The 24,835-nt window shown below is 38.1% G+C and overlaps 1 protein-coding gene across 2 annotated transcripts in view; it reads left to right on the plus strand.

Annotated features, from left to right (window-relative positions):
• TMPRSS15 (transmembrane serine protease 15) overlaps window positions 1-24,835 on the plus strand; it is a gene marked incomplete at both ends in the record, with an annotated part of 102,991 nt that overhangs the window by 69,161 nt on the left and 8,995 nt on the right. For both annotated transcript variants that reach the window (XM_081088408.1, XM_081088409.1), the window contains 6 exons: window positions 3,020-3,130; window positions 3,947-4,079; window positions 14,775-14,870; window positions 19,468-19,517; window positions 19,682-19,856; window positions 24,538-24,719. In XM_081088408.1, the coding sequence (XP_080944534.1) occupies window positions 3,020-3,130; window positions 3,947-4,079; window positions 14,775-14,870; window positions 19,468-19,517; window positions 19,682-19,856; window positions 24,538-24,719 (747 nt within the window). The remainder of the gene's footprint in view (window positions 1-3,019; window positions 3,131-3,946; window positions 4,080-14,774; window positions 14,871-19,467; window positions 19,518-19,681; window positions 19,857-24,537; window positions 24,720-24,835) is intronic.

Consider the following 24,835-nt stretch of genomic DNA (forward strand, 5'->3'; position numbering starts at 1 on the left):
TTTGCCCCATTCAGCAATTTTTCATTCAATGCATTCCTCTTACAGAAACAAGTTCATTTTTCTAGACTCCTAGCATATAACCTTAAACATCTTTCACTAGAGCACAAAAAGCAATTACAATTTTCAAATCTTTACAAATGTTTTTATTCATATTTTAATTCAGATATTTAAACTTCCATTCAACAAATATTCATTTTTCCAATTAAGTAAAACTTGACTATACTAGTAAAAGAGTAAAATTATCAGTCAGTTTATCTATGTTAAATTACTGGCATTGAGACATAATGATTTTACATAATGACTTTAGCAAGCTATGAAAACAAAGTAATGAGATAATTTAAAAATAACTAGTGGTGACTAACATTCTGTAAGTATATTAAGATATTTGATCATAGATATGTAATTAGGCCATCAACTTTTTAAATAAATATAATAAATATTAAAGTACAGATTTCAAGTCGAATATGGAACTATAAACACATGTACACCAAGTTTTAAACCTTCCATTTTCTAAAGGAGAATTAATACTAGAAAGATAAAATATAAAGTTAACTAAAATATTAATGTTTGCCTGTAGAATATTTAGTTGTCTTCACCCATTTATTATCTCACTAATCTGGTTAAAAATATGTGTTCATGAAACAAATTGATAATTACATTTACAAGAACCCCCTTAATAGTATTACATTTGATATAAATAACCTACTTCTCTCATAGGGCAAAGATTTGTAGAAATAACCAGCCAGGCCATGTCTTCCTTAAAATATTTTTTTATTAAGATAACTTAGATTTGGGTTGAAAAAACATAAATTTTCAAAGTTGAAAATAAGGTATGCAAATAGCTCCAAATATTGTTGTAAGATACCCAGAGGAATGGATTAGGTATGACTTCTTGTTGTTTATACGGTTATCTGGAGGGGAAAGAAATACAGTTGGCATCTGGAAGAAAAATATTAACAAAATTATTAATGCAAAGGATGACTTTTAAATGTTATTATTTTTGCTGTTAAGAATGTTATTTATTGAATATTCAATGTATTCATATTAGTATGCTAAATACATTTTATTTTTTTAACTTACTTTCATGATACAATTAAGACATAAATAAGAGTTGTTTTCATTGGAGTCAAGGAAACTGATTCTTAGAAAGATTTTAATTTATTTGTTCCAGGTCAAAAATAAATAAAAAGGAAGTGGCTAAACTGCAGATCAAACAAAGGTCATATGATTACTAAGCCCATGGTTTAACCACCGTTCAACTTCAAATAAAATGTATTTAGTATATTAATATGAATACATTGAATGCTCAATGAATACAACTTGGTTGTGTTGGAGCACCCCTCACCTGCTGTGCTGAATGGCACCATATTCCCCTCTCCCACTTGAAAGTGCTCCTCTTCAATAATTATATGTATACTATTTTTTAGAAAAAGAAACTCTAATCATTTTTCTAAAATAACTTGAAATAGGTGATGGGTATTGATAGTTGCTGAACCAGTTTTTTGGGTTTTTTTGTGTGTTTTTTTAGTAAGTATACTATAACTATAGTAACTCTCTTTATTAGAGCGTATTAGTATTACCAGTGCTCTCAGATTTGGGGCTTCAACCTAGATTCTAAAGCAAAACAAATGATTCTTTCTTTTCAAGTGTTGTTACGTTTGGTTGTCATAAATTGAGAAAGTCTGTGGAGATTAGTACAATTTAGCTTTGAAACCATTTTCACTTAAATTGTGTCTCAAAATCAAAATAATAGTTTATGATTAATTTTCTCTTATAACTTTTAAAATGCAGATTTCCCTCTCCCTTATTTTTATCAAATGCTCTGGCTTCCTGATCATGCCTGTCCACGTGCAGTGCAGGGAAAGATGCATGAGGCCCCTCCATACCCAACCACCATCTTCCTTCCAAATCCCACGTGGTCCCCCACAGACACCCTGATATCAGCATGTAGCTATGTCTCCTAAGCCATAATTCAAAAACACCTTGAGGGAAGCAAACCCTTCTCTCTGTGTCAGATTAAAGTTGTCTCCTTAAAACCAAACAAACAATTCCAGCAGCACCCACTCCTTTCAAACAATGAATCTTTCCAGTAGATGTCTTTCTGCACAACTCAAACTCTGGAAACCAACGCCAGCCTCCAGAACTACTTAGTTCCTTCTTGTCCAAACTCTTCGTTTTTCCCCTATTTCTTCATGTGCCGATAACATTCTATGACTCTAACGCTGCATTTGGAGTTCATCCCCCAAATTCCTTTCACATTATTGCAGAGTTCCCATTTCTGTTTTTACTACTTTTTCCCATCTGGCTACACTTTGAGTTTCCAGCCTAGTCCAACTTTGGTCCCACAAAGGCAACATCCACATTTATATAAAATAAAGGTTTGGAGGTGTCATTTTCACAGTGAAGCCAAGAGTTCTTTCTCTGCTTGGGTAACACTCCAATGGTTGTTGTTTATATGTTCATTTTGGGATGGAGGAATTTATTGAAGAAAGATTAACAAAGATTTTGAGGCAGGGGTGTGTCATGACCCATGCTCTGACGCCGAGGAGATGCTTAAGGTTCTGTCCACAGTCTTCTCAAGTCCTATCTCTCTCTGGCTTTGACCCTATTCTTTCTGAGACATTCTGAGCATCTAAGTGTATAGTCTTATTCAATAGCAAAGCTAGCTCAACCATGTGCTGCTTAAAGGGGCTTTATTAAAGGAACAGCCCTAACCAGTTTGGCTCAGTGGATAGAGCATCGGCCAGCGGACTCAAGGGTCCCAGGTTCGATTCCGGTCAAGGGCATGCACCTTGGTTGTGGGCACATCCCCAGTGGGGAGTGTGCAGGAGGCAGCTGGTCGATGTTTCTCTCTCATCGATGTTTCTAACTCTCTATCCCTCTCCCTTCCTCTCTGTAAAAAATCAATAAAAATATATTTTAAAAAATAAAAAATAAAGGGACAGAAATGGGGTGTATACTCCACAATCCTCTATTTGTCATTGCTTTATCTTATACAATAAATATTATTTCCCCACAGAGCCCTGCCAGGAAGACAGTTTTCAGTGTAAGAATGGAGAGTGCATTCCACTGGTCAATCTCTGTGACCGTCTTCCACACTGTCAGGACGGCTCTGATGAAGCACACTGTGGTATGTATGCTTTACTTTTAGGAAAATACTTTTATCACTTTAGCCTCTAAATTTGGGTTCTACATATGTGAAAGGAAGATTATGAATGTGTTTCTTACGACATGTTTTAATGCTTCGGTATATGGACATCGTCCAAAGACAGCACCTCTGTTCCCACTCTAGGTAAGAGAAAAGTTAAAATGCAGGCCCCAATTATTTATTTTTTGTTTAAATTTACTACATTTAATAACTAAGTCAGAGACAACCCGTATTTAGGGAGAAAGCATAAAATACCACAGAGAGACAATAGCCCACACCAGGCACTTGAGCACCGCTCCTACTGAAGATCATACACTGAGCATTGCCTATACTTAGAGGCACCCTCATCTTTACTTATAACTGATTTTCTTAGACATGGTTCTTTCATCCCTGTTTCTTCATAATCTACTACTCCTGCATTGAGTCTAAGTGAGTCCAGGCCCACTCCAAATCTCTATAATATCATGAGTAATGGCTACTTTTATTATGTCTTCCTTTGGTTTCTCAGCAAATATTGAATGCTACTTATTCTGTGCCATGCACTGTAACTAAGTGCAGTAAAACAATCTTAACATAGAAGAATTAGCTCTATTTCAGCCATGAGAAAACTGTTATATAAAGAGGAAAATTAAGTCCACCAAATTTGAATTTTCAACTTGGGCATTTCAACATGCTCTTAAGAAAAATTACAACCAATCTCTAAACTCTAAATATTAAGAACATTGCACATTTAGTTCAGAATCCATCATTTACTTTTATCCACTAAGGTCAAAATGACCCTGTGTCTAATCTCTTTAGTACGTCTCCTCAATGGCACGCTGAGCAACAATGGTTTGGTGCAGTTCAGGATCCAGAGCACATGGCATATAGCTTGTGCTGAGAACTGGACCACACAGATTTCAAATGATGTTTGTCAGCTGCTGGGACTAGGGTAAGTAATTCTACTCAGCTCTCTTTTTGAGTTTCTTAGACTTTTGATTTGGTATCAAACTGGGTTTATTAAGATACTTAAAATGTATGGAATTTATGAATTTAGAAAGTACACATGAGCAAAAGGGAGAAAAAGATCTCGATTACCCCATTTTCAAAATGTATTCCACTATTGATAGCTTTTCTATAAATATGACATAAATATAAGTATGTAGAAAGATTATAAAATCATGCAAAGTAATACATTATGTTCTGCTTTATAGCCTACTTATACATGCATATTTCTGATATCATTAAATATATTCTATAGAGTATTATTTTAAAGAAATTAAATATTTTATTTTATTATATCACAATAGATATAACTAATTACAAGCATGCAGAGAACATACTTTTCCCATATCTTTGTAACATGTTTACAATACTTTTGTTGTTGTTTTGGAAAATTTGTAGCAGTGTAATTGTTATGAGAAAAGATATGTAAAAGTTTAAGACTTTCCCAAAAAGTATGTCAAAAGTATCTCAAAAGTTGTCCAATTATGTCATTTTTTTTCTGCCCTGAACCGGAGAATGGTTTTTAATTTGTTCTAAAAGATTAGATAAAGTTACAAAGAGATACAGTTTCAGTCCACATCTACAAATACCCTCAGCATTTGGCAATTATCTCAGCTTTTCCTAATTCATAAAAAATATAATTGATTGCTTTCCTCATAAGGGGCCCTTCTTTCTAATGGATTAATAAGCCATATAATAGTCTTCATGCTATACAACACATATTTTTTAAAAATTATTTTCAAATGTTTATTTTTTTAACCCAAAACATATTTTCCACTAGAAATACCATCAGTTATAATGGTAAGGTCTTTGTGTAACCCATAATGGCTAATCTACAGTAGACTGGGAGAGTTATACTGTATATTATTGTCAAGTGCCTAGCAACCACATCCTAGTAGACATATTTTACAACAGGAAAATGTGTCAAGGCTCCAGTCAGAGTGCCAGAAATGCTCCATAACTTTTTACACTTGGATTGAAAGCTACCAACTCCCTTTACCTCCTACAGTGCTGGTCCTTTAGAATGGGAACTCCCCAACTCCAAGCCTCTTTCAAGTGATGTCAGGCTCAATAGAAAGTCAGTCTCTATCAAGAGGAGGAAATGAGTGTCATCATCCATTATGTAAATAATTACCAGTTTGGTTTGTACCTGTTAGTTGGAATCTTCCTGCACTTTGTATATATTATCCTTTTTGTTATACATTGTACCTTGTATTCTAACAAAAACCCTTTCAACATGGGAAGCTTTGAGACATATAGAGTCTTGAAGGCAAGTGAGTTACAGGGAAATGATGGTTTTTGATGAAGAGTCAACCAAACACCAAAACTGACAGGTGTTTTTCTTATTCTCACTTTAAGCAAGGCACTGGGTAAATGGTATTGATTCCAGGTTCCATCTTTAATGTTGATTTCAGTTCAGTGGTGAGTTCACACTGGTGAGGCCCTAGGAAGTCATTTGCTTCCACTACTAGAATCTCCAATAATGCTGAGGAGCTGTTTTACAGACCCGGGAACTTAGTAGAGTAGGCTGAGGAGATTGGTAACTTGACCTCATTTCCACAGCTGATGAATCCGCATGTTATGTACAATGGGCTTTCACCACACACGGGCTTGTGATCCAATTCACCACCTTTCTAAGCATCCCTATCCTATCTAATAAAAGAGAAACATGGTAATTAGCGTACATCCGCTACCCTTCCCATTGTCTAATCAGCGAGATATGCAAATTAACTGCCAGCCAAGATGGCGGCCGGCAGCCAGGCAGCTGGAAGCGAACATGAGGCTTGCTTGCTTCAGTGATGGAGGACTCCAACGTACCCCGCCTGCCTTGCTGGCCTCTGAGCTTGCAGTTTGAAACATTGTAATAAATATAGAAGCTAAACAAAACCCCAGAAACCTGCTTTCAGCCCGCTGGGATCTCAGAGCTGGAGATGATACAGTGTTTCGATTATAGAATGCAAACAAACCAGATACCTGCTTACAGCAGCAGAGGCCTCAGAGCTGGAGCCAGAGCTAAAGCTGGCCCAGAATTAAAAAGAAAAGAAAAAAAAGGAGCAGTTGGGAGCTTCAGCCACCCACCAGCCTGAAAACAGCCCTCAGCCCCTCATCCAGACTGGCCAGGCACCCCAGTGGGGACCCCCACCCTGAAGGGTGTGTGACCAGCTACAAACAGTCATCATCTCCTCACCCAGGCTGGCCAGGCACCCCAGTGGGGACCCCCACCCTGACCCAGGACACCCTTCAGGGCAAACCAGCCGGCCCCCACCCGTGCACCAGGCCTCTATCCTATATAGTAAAAGGGTAATATGCCTCCCAGCACCGTGATCAGCAGAGCCGCGAGGCCTCCCGGCACTGGGATCAGTGTGACAGGGGGCAGCGCCCAAACCCCCTGATCTCCCTGTGGCTCTGTGTGTGACAGGAGGCAGGGCCACAACCTCCCTATCCACCCTGCTCTGTTTGTGACAGGGGAAGGCGCCCCAACTTCCTGATCAGCCCTGCTCTGTGCCTGATAGGGGGGAGCTCCCCAACCCCCTGATCACCCTGTGGCTCTGTGTGTGACAGGGTGCGGCACCCCAAACCCCCCCCCCCAAGGGCCCTGCTCTGTGTGTGACGGGGTAGATCCATAACCTCCCCATCGGCCCTGCCCTGAGTGTGAGAGTGGCGGTGCCCCAACCCCCTGATCGGCCCTGCTCTGTGGGTGATAGAGGGCGGCGCCCCAACCCCCTGATCCGCCCCGCTCTGTGTGTGACAGGGGGCAGTGCCTCAACTCCCCTATCGGCCCTACACTGTGAGTGACGGGGGGAGCTCCTCAACCCCCTGATCGGCCCTGCTCTGTGAGTGACAGGGGGTGGTGCCGCAACCTCCCCATCGACCCTGCCTTGAGTGTGACAGGGGGCGGTGCCCCAACCCCCCAATTAGCCCTTCCCTGAGCATGACTGAGGGTGGCATCGCAACCTCCCAATCTGCCCTCCTCTGTGCATGACAGGGGGTGGCGCCCCAACTCCCCAATCGGCCCTGCTCTGAGCCCAACCAGGGGCTGCACCTAGGGATTGGGCCTGCCTTCTGCCACCCAGGAGCAGGCCTAAGCCAGCAGGTCGTTATCTCCCGAGGGGTCCCAGACTGCGAGAGGGCACAGGCCGGGCTGAGGGACCCTCCTCTCCCCCCTGAATGCACAAATTTTTGTGCACCGGGCCTCTAGTATGATTATAAACGTAAGAGTTTTTCCTACTGTGGTTTTCGAATCTTAACTAGTTTCCTGGAGGATATAGGGGATTAAGATGAGTCATTTACAAAGATCAAAAGGGTCAACACCTTCTTTGACAGAAATTTTCTTTTAGTGATTTTGAATGACATATGTTGAGTGATAGCCTAGTACAGATTCCTGCATTGCATGAGAGAATGTACTGGAAAGGAAACATATATTTTACTACTTTTTAACAGTTGCTAAGATAAATATATCATGTTGATTCCTCCCTGATTGGAAATCTAAGCATTAGCAATGATACCGTGTCTGTCCCATGGATGAATAAGACATTATTTCTGCTTCAAATGTGGTAGGAATAGACACATAAATACATCATTACAATATAATGTGATAACGTCGCTGTGCTCTAGGAGAACCTGCTTAATTTGTGAATGTCAGGAAAGGCCTCCTAGAAAATGGCCAGGGCTGAGTGACTGACAGCCAATTCCACACACTGTGCACTGTCTATTTACATGTTTTCCCCAGCCAGATTTTCCTCTCTAGTTCACTGACCTCATTTCCTATGAATCACACTCCTTCCATCTGGAGACAGGGACAGAGAACTAGATTTTTTTTAGTGTGTGTAAAGCAAGCAGTACATCCCATTGCCTTTGATGCAATGTTTTTGGTGAAGGTCAGACACTCGCTTTCTTCAGAAATGAGTCAGGTAATCTCTATGAAGACTTTAATCTTCGGGCCTGCACCTATTAAATAGTCTCTATAGTGCCCTGGTAATTGAAAGAAAGTTATAGCCTTAATGAGAATTTGTCTGGACTGGCAACTCAGTGAGTTTAAAATGATGTGTTTGGTGCCCTGGAAAGTAATTTAGCAGTCAATTTATTAAAAAGGCACCGTGGTCTCTCAAGATTATTTATGCAGATAGGCTACAAAACGCAATTCCCCAAAGATTCTAGTAAATCGTATGAGGCAGATTTCATCAGCCTTCCCTTTTCAAAATGAAACATTTCCATTCCCTGCCATTTATAGCATGCATAAGTAAAAAGTACCTTGAACAACATTTTCATGACTCTGATCAAAGCATGAAAGAAAACATTTTATACTGATGCAAGAATAAATGTTCAAGAAACTTGAGTGGTGATTGTTAAGGTGATAACTGTAGTTCTTACTGAAGCACTCTACCCTGTCGCTTACCCAGTGAATGAACTATGCAATTGATTTGCCTTGCTAAGCCATTAAAAACTAGAAGTCACTTTTCCTTCTAAAAAAAAGTAATTCCAACTGTTCAGCTTTTAAATAGTGCTGTATTTCTGAAACCAGGAGCAATTTTGATTAAAACTAATAAAATCTAATGTATTTTCTTCCTACTTTCTTTCAATGTTTTTCTTCTTTCTCTTTTTTTATTTTTCTTCTTTATTTTTGCTCCCTTCCTTGTTTTCTTATTCACTTCCTCCTTTTCTCTCTTATTTCCTTCCATTCCCTTCCTTTTTCTATAACATTATCTTTTCAAAAGAAAGGGGAGTGATTTATAGAAAAATATATGCAGTAAGATTAACAGTGTTGGGTGAAAATAATGTCCAAGAAAAAAAGAGGCAAATCTATAAAACATTCAAGGTTGGCATAATTACTAATATTTGTGTCTGAGATTTCTGGAAATCCACGCAAAAAGGAAAACATTAAAAGTCACGTGACTTTAATTCTGAGATAACACACATGCCACCAGTTCCATACGGAAGACAGGTTTCTCCTGACACTAAATTCTAAAGGAAATGTTGCATCGATGTCCTTATAAAATAATAACACATTGAAAGAAATATATGCACTGAGAAAACTTCACCGTAAATGTGGAGGTGTATGTTGTATGCCTGTTATTCAACAATGAACTCCAATGCCAGCTGAGAAAACAATGTTACCAATTGTTGGAGAGCAGGAGAGAATTCACCCATTCTCCCCTCCTTTAGTTCTTCTGGCTGGACTGGTTATAAAATAATAGAATTGACACAAGGCTGGATTAACAGAAGAAAAAACAAACAATTTAATACTTGTGCACAATATGATGCCCAGATCATAAAATGAGGCTTGAAGAAGTGAGGAAACCAGGCACCTTCCTACACTTTTTAGACAATAAATTTGTGAGAAACTGACAAGACAAAGAAAGTTGGTGCTCATTAGAAAGGAATCTACGCAGGTTTGAATATTCCTTAGAGAGGAATCTAAACGAAGTTTGGGCTTGGGTAGTAAATCAGTAAAGGCGTTTGTTTACACAGGCTTTCCAACTCTCCTGGTATAACTCTTGTGGCAAGGTTGTCTCTCAGCCCTTCCGAAGGGAGGGCATCTATCATGGAGATTTATTTCCTGCTTTTAGGGGGACAGAGGAGAGTCAGAGAGCTCTTCTTGCTCTTGCTGTTTCTCTGGTGATTTTAGTTCTAAATAGTCCGTATTCCTTTGTAGAATATCTTGGGCCAGCCTACCCTGGGCTCCCAAAAAATGAATTAAGGTCAAATTGTCCAAGATGTTGTCCATAGATCCTGTTTCTGACTGTCTCCCCTTCAGCCATAGTTTTGGTAGGAGATGCCAAGTTTGTTTCCTTCCCAAAACCGTTCCCTCTGTAAGATAACAGAGAGCAGCTGCAGACTGACCCGTCAATCTCTCGCTTGCTCTCCATTCAGTAGCGTTACCCATTGGACCAGCTGGGACTTCGGTTCTTTTCATCGATGTACAAGAGATTTTAAGGTCAATGAAAATGAAAGCAAAGCAAAATGGGGTTTGTTGAAGATACATTCCGAACGAGGAGAGGAAGGACCAGTAGAGAGAGAGTGCATGGCCCCAACCGCTGCACTTAAAAGAGGGATTGTCTGGGTGGAGACTTACATTTGCATTCAAGGATGATTGACAGAAACTATCTTGCTTCTGGCCATGCCCTTATCCATAATGCATACAGAAGAAAAAAAAAAAAAAACACAGGGAGCGGGGGTCAAAACCAAAATGCAAATGTATTATAATTAGTCCAGGATCCTAGTACGGTCACATTGAGATCATGCCGTTTTCCTCTGAGCTTGCTCAAAGAACCTGCCTGCTGGTGGTCTGCTGGACCCTGTATAGACAGGCGGTCTGAAGGCAATGTTGGTCTGTCCCCTGTTCAGGGCACCCAGGACCGGCCCCACCCCAGCCACTCAAGTCTAACTTCCTACCTAGCAGTCGGTTGCACAAAGGAGGAAATTAATTAAGTGGTGGAGATCATTTCTTCTCTTGGCATTTCTTTCCTTCTGTGTGCCACAGAATTTTAAGAGTCGAGGTCCGAAAATCTAAAATTAATCAAGCTTACCTGTTGGCTAAAAGCTATCAGGGTGCCGGGGGGAGTGCTAGGCGCGTTGCAATGTGGCAAATGAACAAGCGATTGTAGTTGAAATGTGTCTGGTGCTTAAGAGGAGGCTTTGCCACCCTTTGCCTTAAATCCTTTTAATTCACTGATCCCTAGCCTGTTAAAATGCTCTCCCCTACCTTCTGCCCTGCCAAATCAATCCTCATTCTTTCCCTCCAATCTGAAAAGGAGCGTCCATTCTTCTCTTTAAAAAACCCTTTTCAGCCTCATCCCACCTGGCTCAGTTCATTACTTAAACCTTTTGGGAGTGTGAAATGACCTCCAGTGCCGGGCTGCTGCTTTCACAGCATCGGTTATTCTTTTTAGCTTTAATGTGTCCCAAAGCTTCACACGTCCCCGCCTAAGCTCCTGCTTTAGGGAGGAATGCTTATCACAGCGAACAGTCTGGGGGCGAGACAAAGAGCGAAACCTAAGCAAGGCCTGAGAAGAAAGGCAGATTTAATGCTGTGCAGGACGCCTTGGTGTATCCTTCTCTCTCTCTCTAGAATCCACCCGTGAGTATAAGCATTTTTATATACTCAGGATACAACCTCAATAATAATAATAATGAGTTGCATCTGTGTGCTTTTTGACTGATATAGAATAAGGTTTCTCTGAAGCCAGGGAGCTCTGTGAGGGTGCACAGCCTATAAAAATGGAAATAAAGATTTAGAAGTAGGTAGTCAGGAGGCATTAGCATGTCAAAAAGGCAGTGCTCTCTGGGCTTTTCTATGTGATACCAAACTCCTGATTTCCAGGAGCTATGCAAATATGTGATAGAGTTATCTGAATCTGCAGAGCTGGACCCGTTTTCAGGATTTAAAGTATGCCACCTCTAGTTGTAATCTGGACAGAGTGGCTCTCTGAAAATTAACAACTAATTTCCTTGCAAGAAAAAGAAACTGAGTCGGGGGTTCAGTTGCATGTTTAATATTCGCAGAACTTAGTATAACGTATTCTCTCTTACCAGTTTAAGTTTTTGTTCTGAGATTTTGTTTTTCAAAGAGTGACCGCACAAAATTGCTAACCTTTTATTTTGCCAAGCATATTTTCAATGTATGTTTATTATTTCCATTATTTCTTTTTTTAAAATATATTTTTATTGATTTCAGAGACGAAGGAAGAGGGAGAGATAGAAGCAACAATGATGAGAGAGTCATTGATTGGTTGCCTCTGAAGGTCCCCTACTAGGGATCAAGCTCATAACCCAGGCATGTGCCTTGACCGGAATCGAACATGGGACCCTTTCAGTCCACAGGCCGACACTCTGTCAAACCAGCTAGGACTCCATTATTTCTTAAAATAAAAAAAATAAGTTATTTAAAAAAAATTTTTTGCCACTTATGTTCTGTTTACTGTGAATACAAACTGGAATAAATTGTGTTCAGCCCAAAAAAAGGATGAGTTCACCTTGGCAAGATTTCAAATGCAGGTGGTCTGTCTCAAATTAATTTCCCAGTTTTGACACCCAGCACTGACTCCAGAAAATGTTCACATGAACTGATAGACTGTATACTCTACTCCTAGGTTGCTGATATCAATATTTCCTGCAAATAATTATGTGATTACTTTGTTGTTTTTTCTAAAAGAAGGTTTTGTCTAATTATCCCAAATAAACCCAAACAACATATCTGTAACATTCACTGCAGTTTATTTTCTCATGGAAAGTTTGAGAATAAAAATGTAGAAAGGACAATCTCAGAATATAAGATAGTGTGTAAGTGTGTGTGTGTGTGTGTGTGTTTTCATGTGCATATGTAATCTCTATTTTTCTCATCCAGATAGTGAAAACATCCCTAAGGATCAGTATTTGAGCACACCAGGGCAGAATAATTAGTATTTACTAAATTCTTTATTCTTTAAATACATTCTTAATTTACTATGTTCTTTATTCTTAAGGTTTTGTCTCTAGTCTTCCTTTATCTGTAATAGGCTTATAGTAAATATATACCCGTCAGTTCCATCATAGGGCAATGCTAATGGTAGGTGTGTAATAAATAGATGCTAGATAAAAACTGATTTCTAAATAAATTTTCAATGTTTTTTCCAATTTAAATTTGTCCAGATTTTGTTTTAGAGAAATTAATGCATCTCCCCGCCCCGCGCGCCCCCTCGCCCCGCAGGGTCTGTCTCAAAAGAGATAGCCAAGGGATAGAATAAAATCAGCTGGCGATAATAGAAGCATCTTAAATCCACATCTTTGCAGTGGGTTTACCCTAATAACAAAATATCCAAAATCCTATATATTAAAAGGCTAATATGAAAATCAACCAAATGGCAGAACAACTGGTCGCTATGATGTGCACTGACCATGAGGGGGCAGAGGCTCAAGGCAGGAGCTGCCCCCTGGCGGTCAGTATGCTCCCACAGGGGGAGCACCGCTGAGGCAGAAGCTGGGTTCATGGCCGGTGAGTGCAGGGGCAGTGGCAGGAGCCTCTCCTGCCTCCGCGGCAGTGCTAAGGATGTCCGACTGCCCGCTTAGGCCCGTTCCCCCGGGGCCATCAGTCAGACATCCCCTGAGGGCTCCCAGACTGCAAGAGGGTGCAGGCTGGGCTGAGGGGGTCCCCCCCACCCTGTAAACAACTTTCGTGCACCAGGCCTCTAGTATAATATAATCAAATAACAATATCCAAAACCACTTACTGAGCACTTTGTATGCTAAGGGCTTCATGTCTCATGTTATTTAATCTTCACAACAACCCTATAAGGTTAAAATGATCATTGTATCTCCATTGTAAAGATGAGGTAACAAAAGAACCTACTGATTGAGAATTTATCCAATTGTACTCCTGGTAGGGCCAGGGTTTTAAGCCCATAATCTGAGTCGAAGCTCAAGCGCCTTACCCACTAATTACTAATCATTAAATCAATCTTTGACTATTAATTGCAGTCCTAATCAATCATTTTAAAACCTTGTTAAAATCTTCAATAAAATAAAATCCAACATTTCAGATGAAAAAATAAAAATAAGTACAAGATACTAAATTCTGAGGCATTACATATAGAGCTATTGTTTTAGCTCTCTAGTCAGTGAATCAAATGGTACAGGACAAATACTCCTTCTATTTCTGTAAGGCATTGTTTCCCTTGAAAAAAAGAGAAAATATCCTCTACTGAGGTTTTCTCCTCTTATTGGTCATAACATCAATGAGTATTCTTGGAAATTCCCTACACAGATAAAAAAGGGTGAGTGTTGGCTTAGTCTGTGGAAGACACTGAACCTTCTTTTGAAAAGGCAATGGGTGAGCCCATCATGCTACCCAAAAAGGTAGGAACTGCATCATCTCCCTGTTAACCAGTAGAAGACAGCAGGAATTAGTTTCCACCCCAACAGCATAGTTTTATATGAAAACTAAAATCTAAAGTAAGTAAAGGGCAGAAATAAGATTAGGAGTTGAGAAGCTGAGCATCTCTGGCTGAGCTTCCAGAAGAAAGTCAGAATAATTGAGAGAAATCTTCAATTAAAACTCACAGTTGAGAGCAGGGATGTAAAAGATTTTCATTTAATTACTTCTGTCACATCCCATTCTGGCTCACCAGGTGACATCTGGAAGTCCAGGCTACATACTGTCTTTTTCAGAGCAACACATAACTGATGGCTTTACATTAGGGCTTGTGAGGCTTTGAATTGAATGGAATGATAAGCACAAAAGATTTTCTTTTTCTAGACTGTTCTTTGGCAACATGCATTTTTTTTTAAAGGATGAATTATGCAACAATATAATGCAACAATTCTGTGAAGTTGTCATTAAATTGATCATTAGGGAAAACTATTGGACAATATAAGTAAGTCAATATAAAGGAGTCAAAAATCAGATGCCCAAGTTATATATACACAAATTTTAACTTTAAGTAATATATAAGCATGCAAACAAGAACTTGAGGTATTAAGCAAAAATTATACCTACATCATTATGGTAATTCTATTAATTTGTGCCATCTTTTAGATAGCAAAACATTTGAAATTTTATATTAAAATGTTCATTTATATGTATGGAATTCCATCATTTCTTTCAGTATCCACTGTTTGTGGTTTTTTTATTTGTGCTTTGTTTTGTCTCTATGTGTGTTTTCCCTAGGAGTGGAAATTCATCAATGCCAGTCTTCTCTACTGGAGGTGGACCATTTGTAAAACTAAACACAGCATCTAATGGCAGCTTAATACTAACACCAAGGTGGGTCCCAAAATCTGTTCTTGAACAAGTTGCACATGGACTGAAAAGATGATAGATTCCAAAGTCAATCAGATTTTAATCCCACCACATACTAGCCACATAATCTTGGAAGTTCTTTATCTTTTTTATTCTTCAGGTAATCTCAAATAATCTCTAACTGGTCCTATCTGATAGCATTGCCTAAACCCCATAGAAATGGTAAGACAGTCAAACAAGATATTGTATATGAAATTGTTTAGCACTGACAGTGATCCAGTAGGTTCTAGTTGCATGTCCTTTTCATCCCTACTCTCAGATTCATAAACAATAAGTCCTATTGAAAGAAATTGTGAGCCCTAGCCGGTTTTGCTCAGTGGATAGAGTGTGGGCCTGCCGAATGAAGGGTCTGGGGCTTGATTTCAGTCAAGGGCATGTACCTCAGTTGCAGGCTCGATCCCTGGCCCTGATTGGGGCATGTACAGGAGGCAACCAATCGATGTGTCTCCCTCACATCGATGTTTCTCTCTCTGTGTCTCTCCCCTCCCTTCCACTCTCTCTAAAAATTAATGGAAAAATATCCTTCGGTGAAGATTAACAACACAAAGAAACAAAAAAAGAAATTGTGAGAGTTGGGATAAATTGGTCCAATGTGGATCAGGTTAAAAAGAGCAACACAAGCTAGCTATCATCAAATGAGGAGAATGAGGAAAAAGTCATGGGAATCTTTGCTCTGCCTTAGCAAATAGAACATGGATACAAGTGAGGAAGTCCAGACTTCTAGTTGTGCCTACATATTCTCTCTTGCTCGTTAAAATTAGATTCACTTTTATAGCTTTTACTAATGTTTTACAAAGCAACATTCTTTTCATATTCAGAGATCTGTTTTAGCTTAGATTATGTCATTTCCCCTGTCTGAGCATCATTGGTAATTTTTGTTGAAATTGACTTCTGAATCTCACAGTTCCATTAAAGGCCAGCTGTGGGCGGGAAGAAGTAACTGCAGGGCGAAGCCATCACTACACACAAGGGTTTAGGATGTCATGGTTGGTGCATTAGCTTGTTTAACAAACTTAATGGTGAAAAATGAAATTACAAAATTATTCAGCTATTCGTGAAAAGGTACCATTTCTGTGAGGTCAACCAATAACAAACTGATAAAGGAGTATTTTTCATACCCAAGGAGTTTGCAGTGGCATGTTTTATATGAATGTTTGCTGGGCCTTGAGATTATCAGTCTCATGGGGTGAAGCAAGCAGACTACTAGACTTCCTTTCTATACGGCAGGTCTAAATTTACATTACCGTAATAGATCTTGAGCAGTCTGCACATTGAGAATTTCTTTTACTTATATCTTATGGACATTTAAAATGACAAAAAGGACAAAATATAAAAAACCAGTCATCTTACTTAGATGCATGTTTCAGAGAAAAAAACTAGATTATTCTATGCATATCATCAAATGCCTGTATCACCTTACCTTGATGTCCCTATTGTATGTGTGTTTATGTTATTTGAAAGAGATGCCATTTACACACATAGAAACTTTAAACTTTCAAAACATCCATGAGCCAGAGAGGTCCTTAATCCCTTCCTTGATTGTTATATTGGGCTAGTGAAAATCAGAAACATGTATGTTTATTCAGTTAGGTAGTTTATTTAAGTATGTATTTATTTATTACATTTATTGCCCTTTGAAAATTGGTGTTTTGATATATTTTATTGATTTTTTTACAGAGAGGAAGGGAGAGGGATAGAGTTAGAAACATCGATCAGCTGCCTCCTGCACACCCCCTACTGAGGATATGCCCACAACCAAGGTACATGCCCTTGACCAGAATCGAACCTGGGACCCTTCAGTCCACAGGCTGACACTCTATCCACTGAGCAAAACTGGTTAGGGTGAAAATTGGTGTTTTTGAAAACACCCTTGCACTAGTGGTTGTGATTTAAAAAAAAGAAAAAGAAAAAAAAAAGGAGGAAAGGAAGAGAATATCAAAGAAGATCATTCTTCCAAATATGAAAATCTACCAATCTATATCCTCATATTTTCCTCCTATTCTGAGGCGTCTACGAGATTCCGATGCTACTTCCCACCACAGAGAAAGGCCGCTCAATGAGATATCAGCAACCTGACCTGATAGAATTGGAAATGTACAATCCATGCAGCTGCCAATACTGCACTTCCCCTTCCTCCAATTATTCAGACCGCTTCTGTAGCAGTCCTAAAAGTCAAAGAAACTTTGACTTAGTATGCATAGATCAACACTGCGTTCTAAGCTTGGTACCAGACACAGGGTACACAGTGCTTATCGAACACTTTATTGAATGCCTATCACGTGACAGACACTGTGGCAGGAATATTGCAGAGGTTATTTTCAATCTGTGTAAAAGCTATTACACAGGCAATATTGTTCCACTAGAAAGAGGAGGCAACAGCAGTCCGGTGTTGGTAACTGACTTGGACAAGCTCACAAAGCCTGCAGGCAACATAGAGAATCTAACCCAACTCAGTCTGACTTCAAAGTGCTCTACTTTTTCTCTCTGCTGCGCTATTTTCCAAAATCCCCAAAGCAACAACTTGCTTTAAATAGCAGTTCTGGAAAGGAGAAGGAAAAAGAAAGGCTTTTCAATAACAAAAAAGGCCATGTTGCTGAGCATATATTGGGAGAGAAATGAGTTCATGTCAATACAACAGATATAAACCCATCCATTTATATCACAGCATGGTTCCCACAGGGCTGAGAGAAAGACACAGGATCGTGGCATTGTCTTTCTTCCTATCCAGAAGGCTAACCTAGCTCTGACTCCACTGCCAAAGGCCAGGACAGCAATTCTGTTTCTCTCCAATCTCTCCAAATATACCTGGACAATGAGTGGATTCAGTGCTCATTCTGACCACAGGTTAAGCAACTATTCCTTTGACACTGCATGTGTGTGTGTGTTTGTGTATGAAATTTTTGACTAGCCAAAGTGCATAGAGAATAAAGTGTAAGGTTCACTTTAAATTTTTGGTTAACTATTAAGTTAACTAGAAACTTTTCTGCGCTTACTAAAAATATAATTCATCAGTGTTATACATACCACAGAGTATTAAGCATTTTCTAGTATCTAAGAATGATTGAACTGGTTTGAATATGGATTTTCACTGATGAGTACTATAGATGCAGAAAGAGTTAGGATAAAACTTGACACATCTCAGAAATTACAGCTCTCCCAACTACGAGTAGATAACAGAAGCGGAGTTAATTGAGGGTTCTTCTTTGTATCGTTCTGAATATGTTTTGATATATCTATATCTAGATAGCTACACATGCATGCATATTGCTTATTAATAAAATATAAATATATTTCCTTATATTTGCATTGAAGTTTTCTTCTACTCTAAAGTTATGTCAATCAGACCACATGAATGCATGTGGTTTCAAATTAACATTATGAATTTTCCAGAAACACTGATTTGCTTTGGCTGTATTTATGATCTCCTATGGTTCTTGGGTCTTATTTTGTGTGTTTTCTGTTTTGTTTTGTTCTAAACTTTCAAGACCTAACCAACATGAACAATAGGTGTAGTTAAATATATAAATAGAAATCATTAAGATGATTAAACATAATCATTAAAATGTGTGCATGTGTGTGTCTTAATGTGACTAATATCTGCAGTGGCTGCATCAGGAAATATGGGGCAAGTACTTTAATTCCTTGTATTAGACTGATCTCTAGTGGCTGGTAAGTATAACAAATTTTTTAAAAAATCTTTTTCTTGGCTTTAAGTAAAGTTTGTATCCAAATATTTAAACGGGTAGTGAGTTTTATTTTTTTTAAATGTATTTTTATTGATTTCAGAGAGGAAAGGAGAGGGAGAGAGAGATAGGAACCTCAATGATGAGAGAGAACCATTGATTGGCTGCCTCCTGCACACCCCAAACTGGGGATCAAGCCTGCAACCTGGGCATGTGACCTGACTGGGAATCAAACTGTGACCTCCTGGTTCATAGGTTGACGCTCAATCACTGAACCACACTGGGCACGTAGTGAGTTTTTAAAATATTTATGAATGGACTTTATTTTCTATTTGCTATTTGTATGTTTACCTCTCTTGAAAGCAGGACCTGTGATTAATTCATCTTCAATTTCCCTGAATAAAGTTCAGAGTCTCACACATAGTGTGAGGCCCTGACTAGTTGTCTGATAGGAATATGCAGGCATATTCTGTCTTACAGAGTAATGAAATCCAAAGTTGGTTCAAGCAAACAAAGAATAACTGTCATTTATTGAGTGTTTGTTGTGTTTAAGGCACAATAATGTAAAATAATTTTTACTTCTCAGAAAATTCCATAAAGTAAGTACATTGTCCCCATTTTATGGATGACAAAAGGAAGTCTCAGGGATATTGAGCAACTTACCCAAATCATGAAGTGTAAGTGGTAAAGGACGCAAACTCAATTCCACTGGACTTTAAACTGAGAATTTTCTGCTTTGTATTTCAGCCTCCTTACATTTCATATAGGATTCTTACATTTAAAAATTAATTTAACTAATAAAAGGACAGCCTACACTATATTATGCTTCAAAATGTTAGCTGCATAATTTCTGAAATATAATTATGCTTCTGTTGCAGTACACAGTGCCTACAGGATTCACTGATTCTGTTACAGTGTAACCATAAACGTAAGTAAATACATTGTCATGTTTTCCTTTTAAGCCTTCGTTTAAAATTCTGAATAGAGTTGGTGTGTCACCTGAAGTTAGTTTGTAGTGAACCACTCAATTTTCATGACCAGAGGAAATCCACCAAAATACAATAGATGCTCTTTCTTCAATTATTTTAACAGCATGCGGGGAAAAGATGGTGGCTCAAGAAGTCAGCCAGAAGATTGTTGGAGGAAATAACGCCAATGAAGGAGCCTGGCCATGGCTCACTGCTCTCTCGTATAACGGCAAACTGCTCTGTGGTGCTGCTCTCGTCAGCAACGACTGGCTGGTGTCTGCAGCCCACTGCGTGTATGGGTGAGTGTGGCATTAGAGTGTCTCTTCTCAAGTGGGATGACCACAGCAGACACTGTGCATCCCATCTCATGTAGCCTCACAAATCCATCTCATCAGGGAACTCTTCCCGCTGTCTATGACATTATAAACTTTCCAATCATTCTCCCATTATAATCATGTATATAAGAAAGTTCGATTAAAAAATCATTCTTCATTATATATTGGCATCAAGTATTATGTTTCCTACATCCATAATAATTGAAAAGTAAGGATTTTAAAGGTATAAAATCAGTATGTAGTGTATAAATTGTACTGTTATCATTCAATTAGACCAATATTTATTGTCAGCAAATTGTTAGCATCAAAAACGCTCTCCAGTTACAAATGACTTGTGCTCTAAAAATTCGTGTGTGAGGGCTTAATTATGAATTAGTATAAAAATGTTTACTTAGTTCTCAAGTCTGATCTATTTTGATGCTGCCCATAGCTATAAGTTAGAACTAATGTCAACCATATCTAATTATTTTTTCTTTTGTAACATGACAAAATACATGTTGAATTCTAGAATTTATTCTCTTTCTAGAAGCAGTCATTCCTAAAGCAATGCCACAGGAGAAAACAGGGTGGGTAGATAGGGTAGAGAGGGTAGAGAGAACAGGAGGAGAAAATAAATATTCCCGAGCCCAATAACTTGTTAATTCTCATCTGCATAAAATAAGTTAATCCCATTCTAACATTTGTGAATTAGGTCAGATAAAAATCTGGCTGCCTCATAGAAAACTCATAAAACCTGCTCTAGGGCAATTTCCTGACCCTTTTCCTAGGTAGAAGAAAACTCCAGAAAGTGCCCTTCCCTGTGACAGTTACAATGAGCCTCTCCTAAGGGCATCTAGAATCTCTGAGGAAAACACATATGTGCTCAGAATGGAAGCTTCTGCTGTAGTTAATTAAATTAAAAGACTGAACTCCCGACAAACATAAACATTGGAAGTTCTCAGATAGGTGGAAACAAACTGTCACACAGAAGATTTTGAAAGTTGTTTGGAAGATCGGGAGGACCAGGGTGAATGAGTATTAAAGGATTAACTCGCCTGAATACCCATCGTATAGAGGGAGGGTACATTCAAATTCATAATCCTAAGAGCTTTGAAATGAGAACCTTCAGCCAGACCCCAGGTTGGCCAATTACTTGAACCTCTAGGGAACTGTCCGTGGTACTGATCATGTACATCTAAACCTCTGTGATTCTATGTGCTGAACTTTATAACAGTGGCTAAACTACAGCCTCTCCCATAACTAAAGCACATCTTCTTGAGTTTGCTGCCTTCTGATAAATTATGTTTTTATCTGTCTTCAACCAGAGCATAGCAAGCATATATAGTGGTCAATTTTCCCATCCCCTGCTAAACATGACTTTAACTTTTACCTATACATACTATATGCCTCGGGCATGTCACAGATGTGCAATCTATAGACTAATTGTGTTACAAGTGAAAGGTATCTTTAGTTAAAGATTCCGTGTTTTCTGTTGCACAGGGGTAGATCTTAGTAAGTTAGCAATCTCCAGTATTAACCTAGGATTTGGTAAGTTTGTCTGTTTGATGTTCTTGCAGAACATACGCTTTCTTAATGTCAACCAGACTTGCAATTTTAGCAACATCTTTCAATTATCGACCTTACAGATGCACTAATTGCAGGTCAGAGATACCAATATTTATCTTTTTCAAACCACGAATATACAAAAAGCAGTTTCATCTAATATAAATATATGTTCAGTCATATAGGACATAAAATGTCTTTTCACACAGTTTCAATTTGAACACAAGCAAACAAAGGTAAGCTGTAACAGAACCATGATGAATTCCAACTTATTCTCACCAAGCTTGCATCTTACCTCTCCACAGTCACTCAGTGGCATTATTTCTTCTTTCTCCAGTTGGTAAGAGTTCCAGTTTCTTGCTTTTTACTTCATGCCTCTAACCAAGCAAGGAACTTTCTGCTTATGATTTTAGATATTTGGAAAAAGATATCTGAGTAGGCCTATACTGCCTATTTGCCTTTTAAAAATTCTAACTGTGCCGTGAAAAGCTTAATTTTCTAATATGTGAATGGAAGAACCCAAATCAAGCAACTTACTAAAAACATACTACACAAATGACTTGTCCTCAGTGTAAATCTGTTCCAAGTGTTTTAACCTGCAGGCAGTTAAATGGTTTCAATGGACAGCTCTTCTCTCTCTACATTCTTATGGTCCACTCACTGATTCCCATCCAGCCCCAGTGTTCCTGGATGACCCTAAATATCCTTGCATCCATTATTTCTCTATCATTGACTTGTCTTGTTTTTCAACCTTAAAAAAGATATTTGGAAACTACAGGCCAATTTTGCTGTGGTTTAAAGGCAAGGTTGACTTCGGACTGGAAGACAAGATTTTGATCCTACCTATGCTACTAATCTCATGCAACTTAGTATCTTTGCGTTCCAATATCCTCATCCATACGGTGTTTATAGGATATCTACCTTCTAAGGTGATTGTCAGGAAAAATTAAGATGCTGCAATACTTTTGCATACTGTAAATATAAATGTGCTGCTGTCCCTGCACCTGAAAGGTCCATGAAAAGGGAATCTAAGTCTTGCCCAAGAAACACTAGCATATTTGCTTTACAAATGTTTTATATTGATTTTCAAAACATGCACAAAATTTCAAATATTAGTATATAGAACTCTTTTATAACTTCACCCAGATTTATTAATTGTTTAAATTTTATGTTCTAAAATCTTTCTCATTCTTTCTGTCCAACCTGGATAAATTCTTTCTCAACCATTTGATAGCAGGTTAGACATTGTACTCCTTTAGTGTTAAATATGTCCACGTGTTTTTACTAAAAACAAGGATATTTTCTTATATAATCACAGATCATGGGAATTTAACATCAACAAAAAAAAAGTTGCAAACTATAGTATGAATTCATTTTTGTCAATTGTCCCACATATGCCCTTTAGGACATTTTTTTTGTTTTGTTTTTTGGGTGTGATTTTGCCAACCAAGAACCAATCCAAGGTAAGGCACAGAGTTAGTTTCTATGCCTCTTTGGTCTTCTTTAATCCGAAATAACCTTTCTATCTTCTGTCTTTCTTAGCCCTTCTAGCTTTCTTGTCTTTGATTATATATATATATATATATATATATATATATATATATATATATATACACACACACATATATACATATATATTTAAAGTAAGCAAGTTATTTTGTAGAAATGCTTTCTACAAATTTTGTCTTCAGAAACAATCACATAGAAATTTAGAGAAATGTAGGTACTTTATTTGATACAGATTTAAATCAATAATAAAATAATGCAGTTCAGAAAAAAAGTACCTAACCTCCCAAACTCTTATCTTTTGTAAGTACTATACGCCATGTGATAGATATACATATAAATGTAAATGATATGGGAGAGTTTGTAGATAACACAGAGTTTAGTAGTCACCATATCCTCTCAATATTTTAGGCTTGAGTAGAAAACCAATGCATGAACCATAAACTGTGAAGATCAAACCTACATGCTTCAAGCTACTGGTCTAATTAAATATAATCTACAGCAACAATAATCTGACACATTCTTAATGATTTCCAAAATTGTTATTGTGTTACATAGAAAATAGCCTGTTTTCCGTGTTTTTATTTCTCCTGCATGAATAAGTAGCACTATGGGAAGAAAATATCTCTCCAACGTGTATCATTTATATTTCTCTCACAAGTCATTCCACTAATCTGTGTCTATGTAATTACCTTACCCCACCCCCAACAAGTACAACACCACATTAAACTAGACATTTGCAACTATTCAGAATTAAATGACTAGTTCTGCAATCATTGCAGTTACTGAATTTTTACTTCATTGTGAATATGGTTTAACTCCAGCTACTCCCTGGTAACTTCTTGGAGAGAAAATGTTGCAGGGCAATAGTACAGTTAAAAGTCCTTGCACACTTTCAATTAAAATATACTATTCAACTCAATCTGTCCTATGACACAAATGTTATTTGTTACCAATACTTTATTGATGGCCAACATTGTGTATGGAACATGATTCACATTCATTGTAGGTGGAAATAACTCATTTATGTTAGTTTATAAGTTTTACTGTTTACCTTAAGTCTGTGTGAATTCAATGATACCCCAAATGGAAGAATGTTCCCAAACCTCCTTCCATTACTACAATAGCTGCTGTGGTTGTCTGAAGAAACCCTGGACCAAGGTGCCATTTCCCCAGTAGAATGTGCTCTAAGCAGTCAAATCTGATCATACATTAGCATAAACTTGGAGATTTCATTTCAAAATTCATTTAAAATTAAAGTACCAGATGCAGACTCATTAAATCAAAAGCAGAGAAGAGGCGGAGAACAGATATCAATGTTATTCTAGATGATTCTAATGTGAAAACAAAGTTGAGAGCCACAGTCTAGAACTTTAGAAGAAGTGATAGAGAGAGATTAGCAGTAATTAAGGCTTTCTCTGTGATCTGGTAAAAAATAAATAAATAAATAAATAAATAAAGGAATATTTGTTTAAGGAAGAATTCTTTGGAGGAAATCAAGAACATTTTAGGACGGGAGCACATAGTTCTGAAATATCTTATTGAAGATCTCTAGAAAGATTGGGAGTTTCTTATACCTCTTTATTATAATCTTCAGGAGAAATTTGGAGCCATCCAAGTGGAAAGCAATCCTAGGCCTGCATGCGACATCGAATCTGACTTCTCCTCAAGTAGTGACCCGGTTGATAGATCAAATTGTCATAAACCCACATTACAATAAACGGAGCAAGGACAGTGACATTGTCATGATGCACCTTGAATTTAAAGTGAATTACACAGGTAAAACAAATCACTTTTAGTCATCTCATCTGCCCAAATTAATTCAAAATTAGATTTGAAATATTTTTTATCAGCACCAATGCATTAATAGTCCATAAAAGTTGAATAATCTGTTA

This window comes from Myotis nattereri, assembly GCF_964212035.1.
Source record: "Myotis nattereri genome assembly, chromosome: 3".
Lineage (NCBI taxonomy): Eukaryota > Metazoa > Chordata > Mammalia > Chiroptera > Vespertilionidae > Myotis > Myotis nattereri.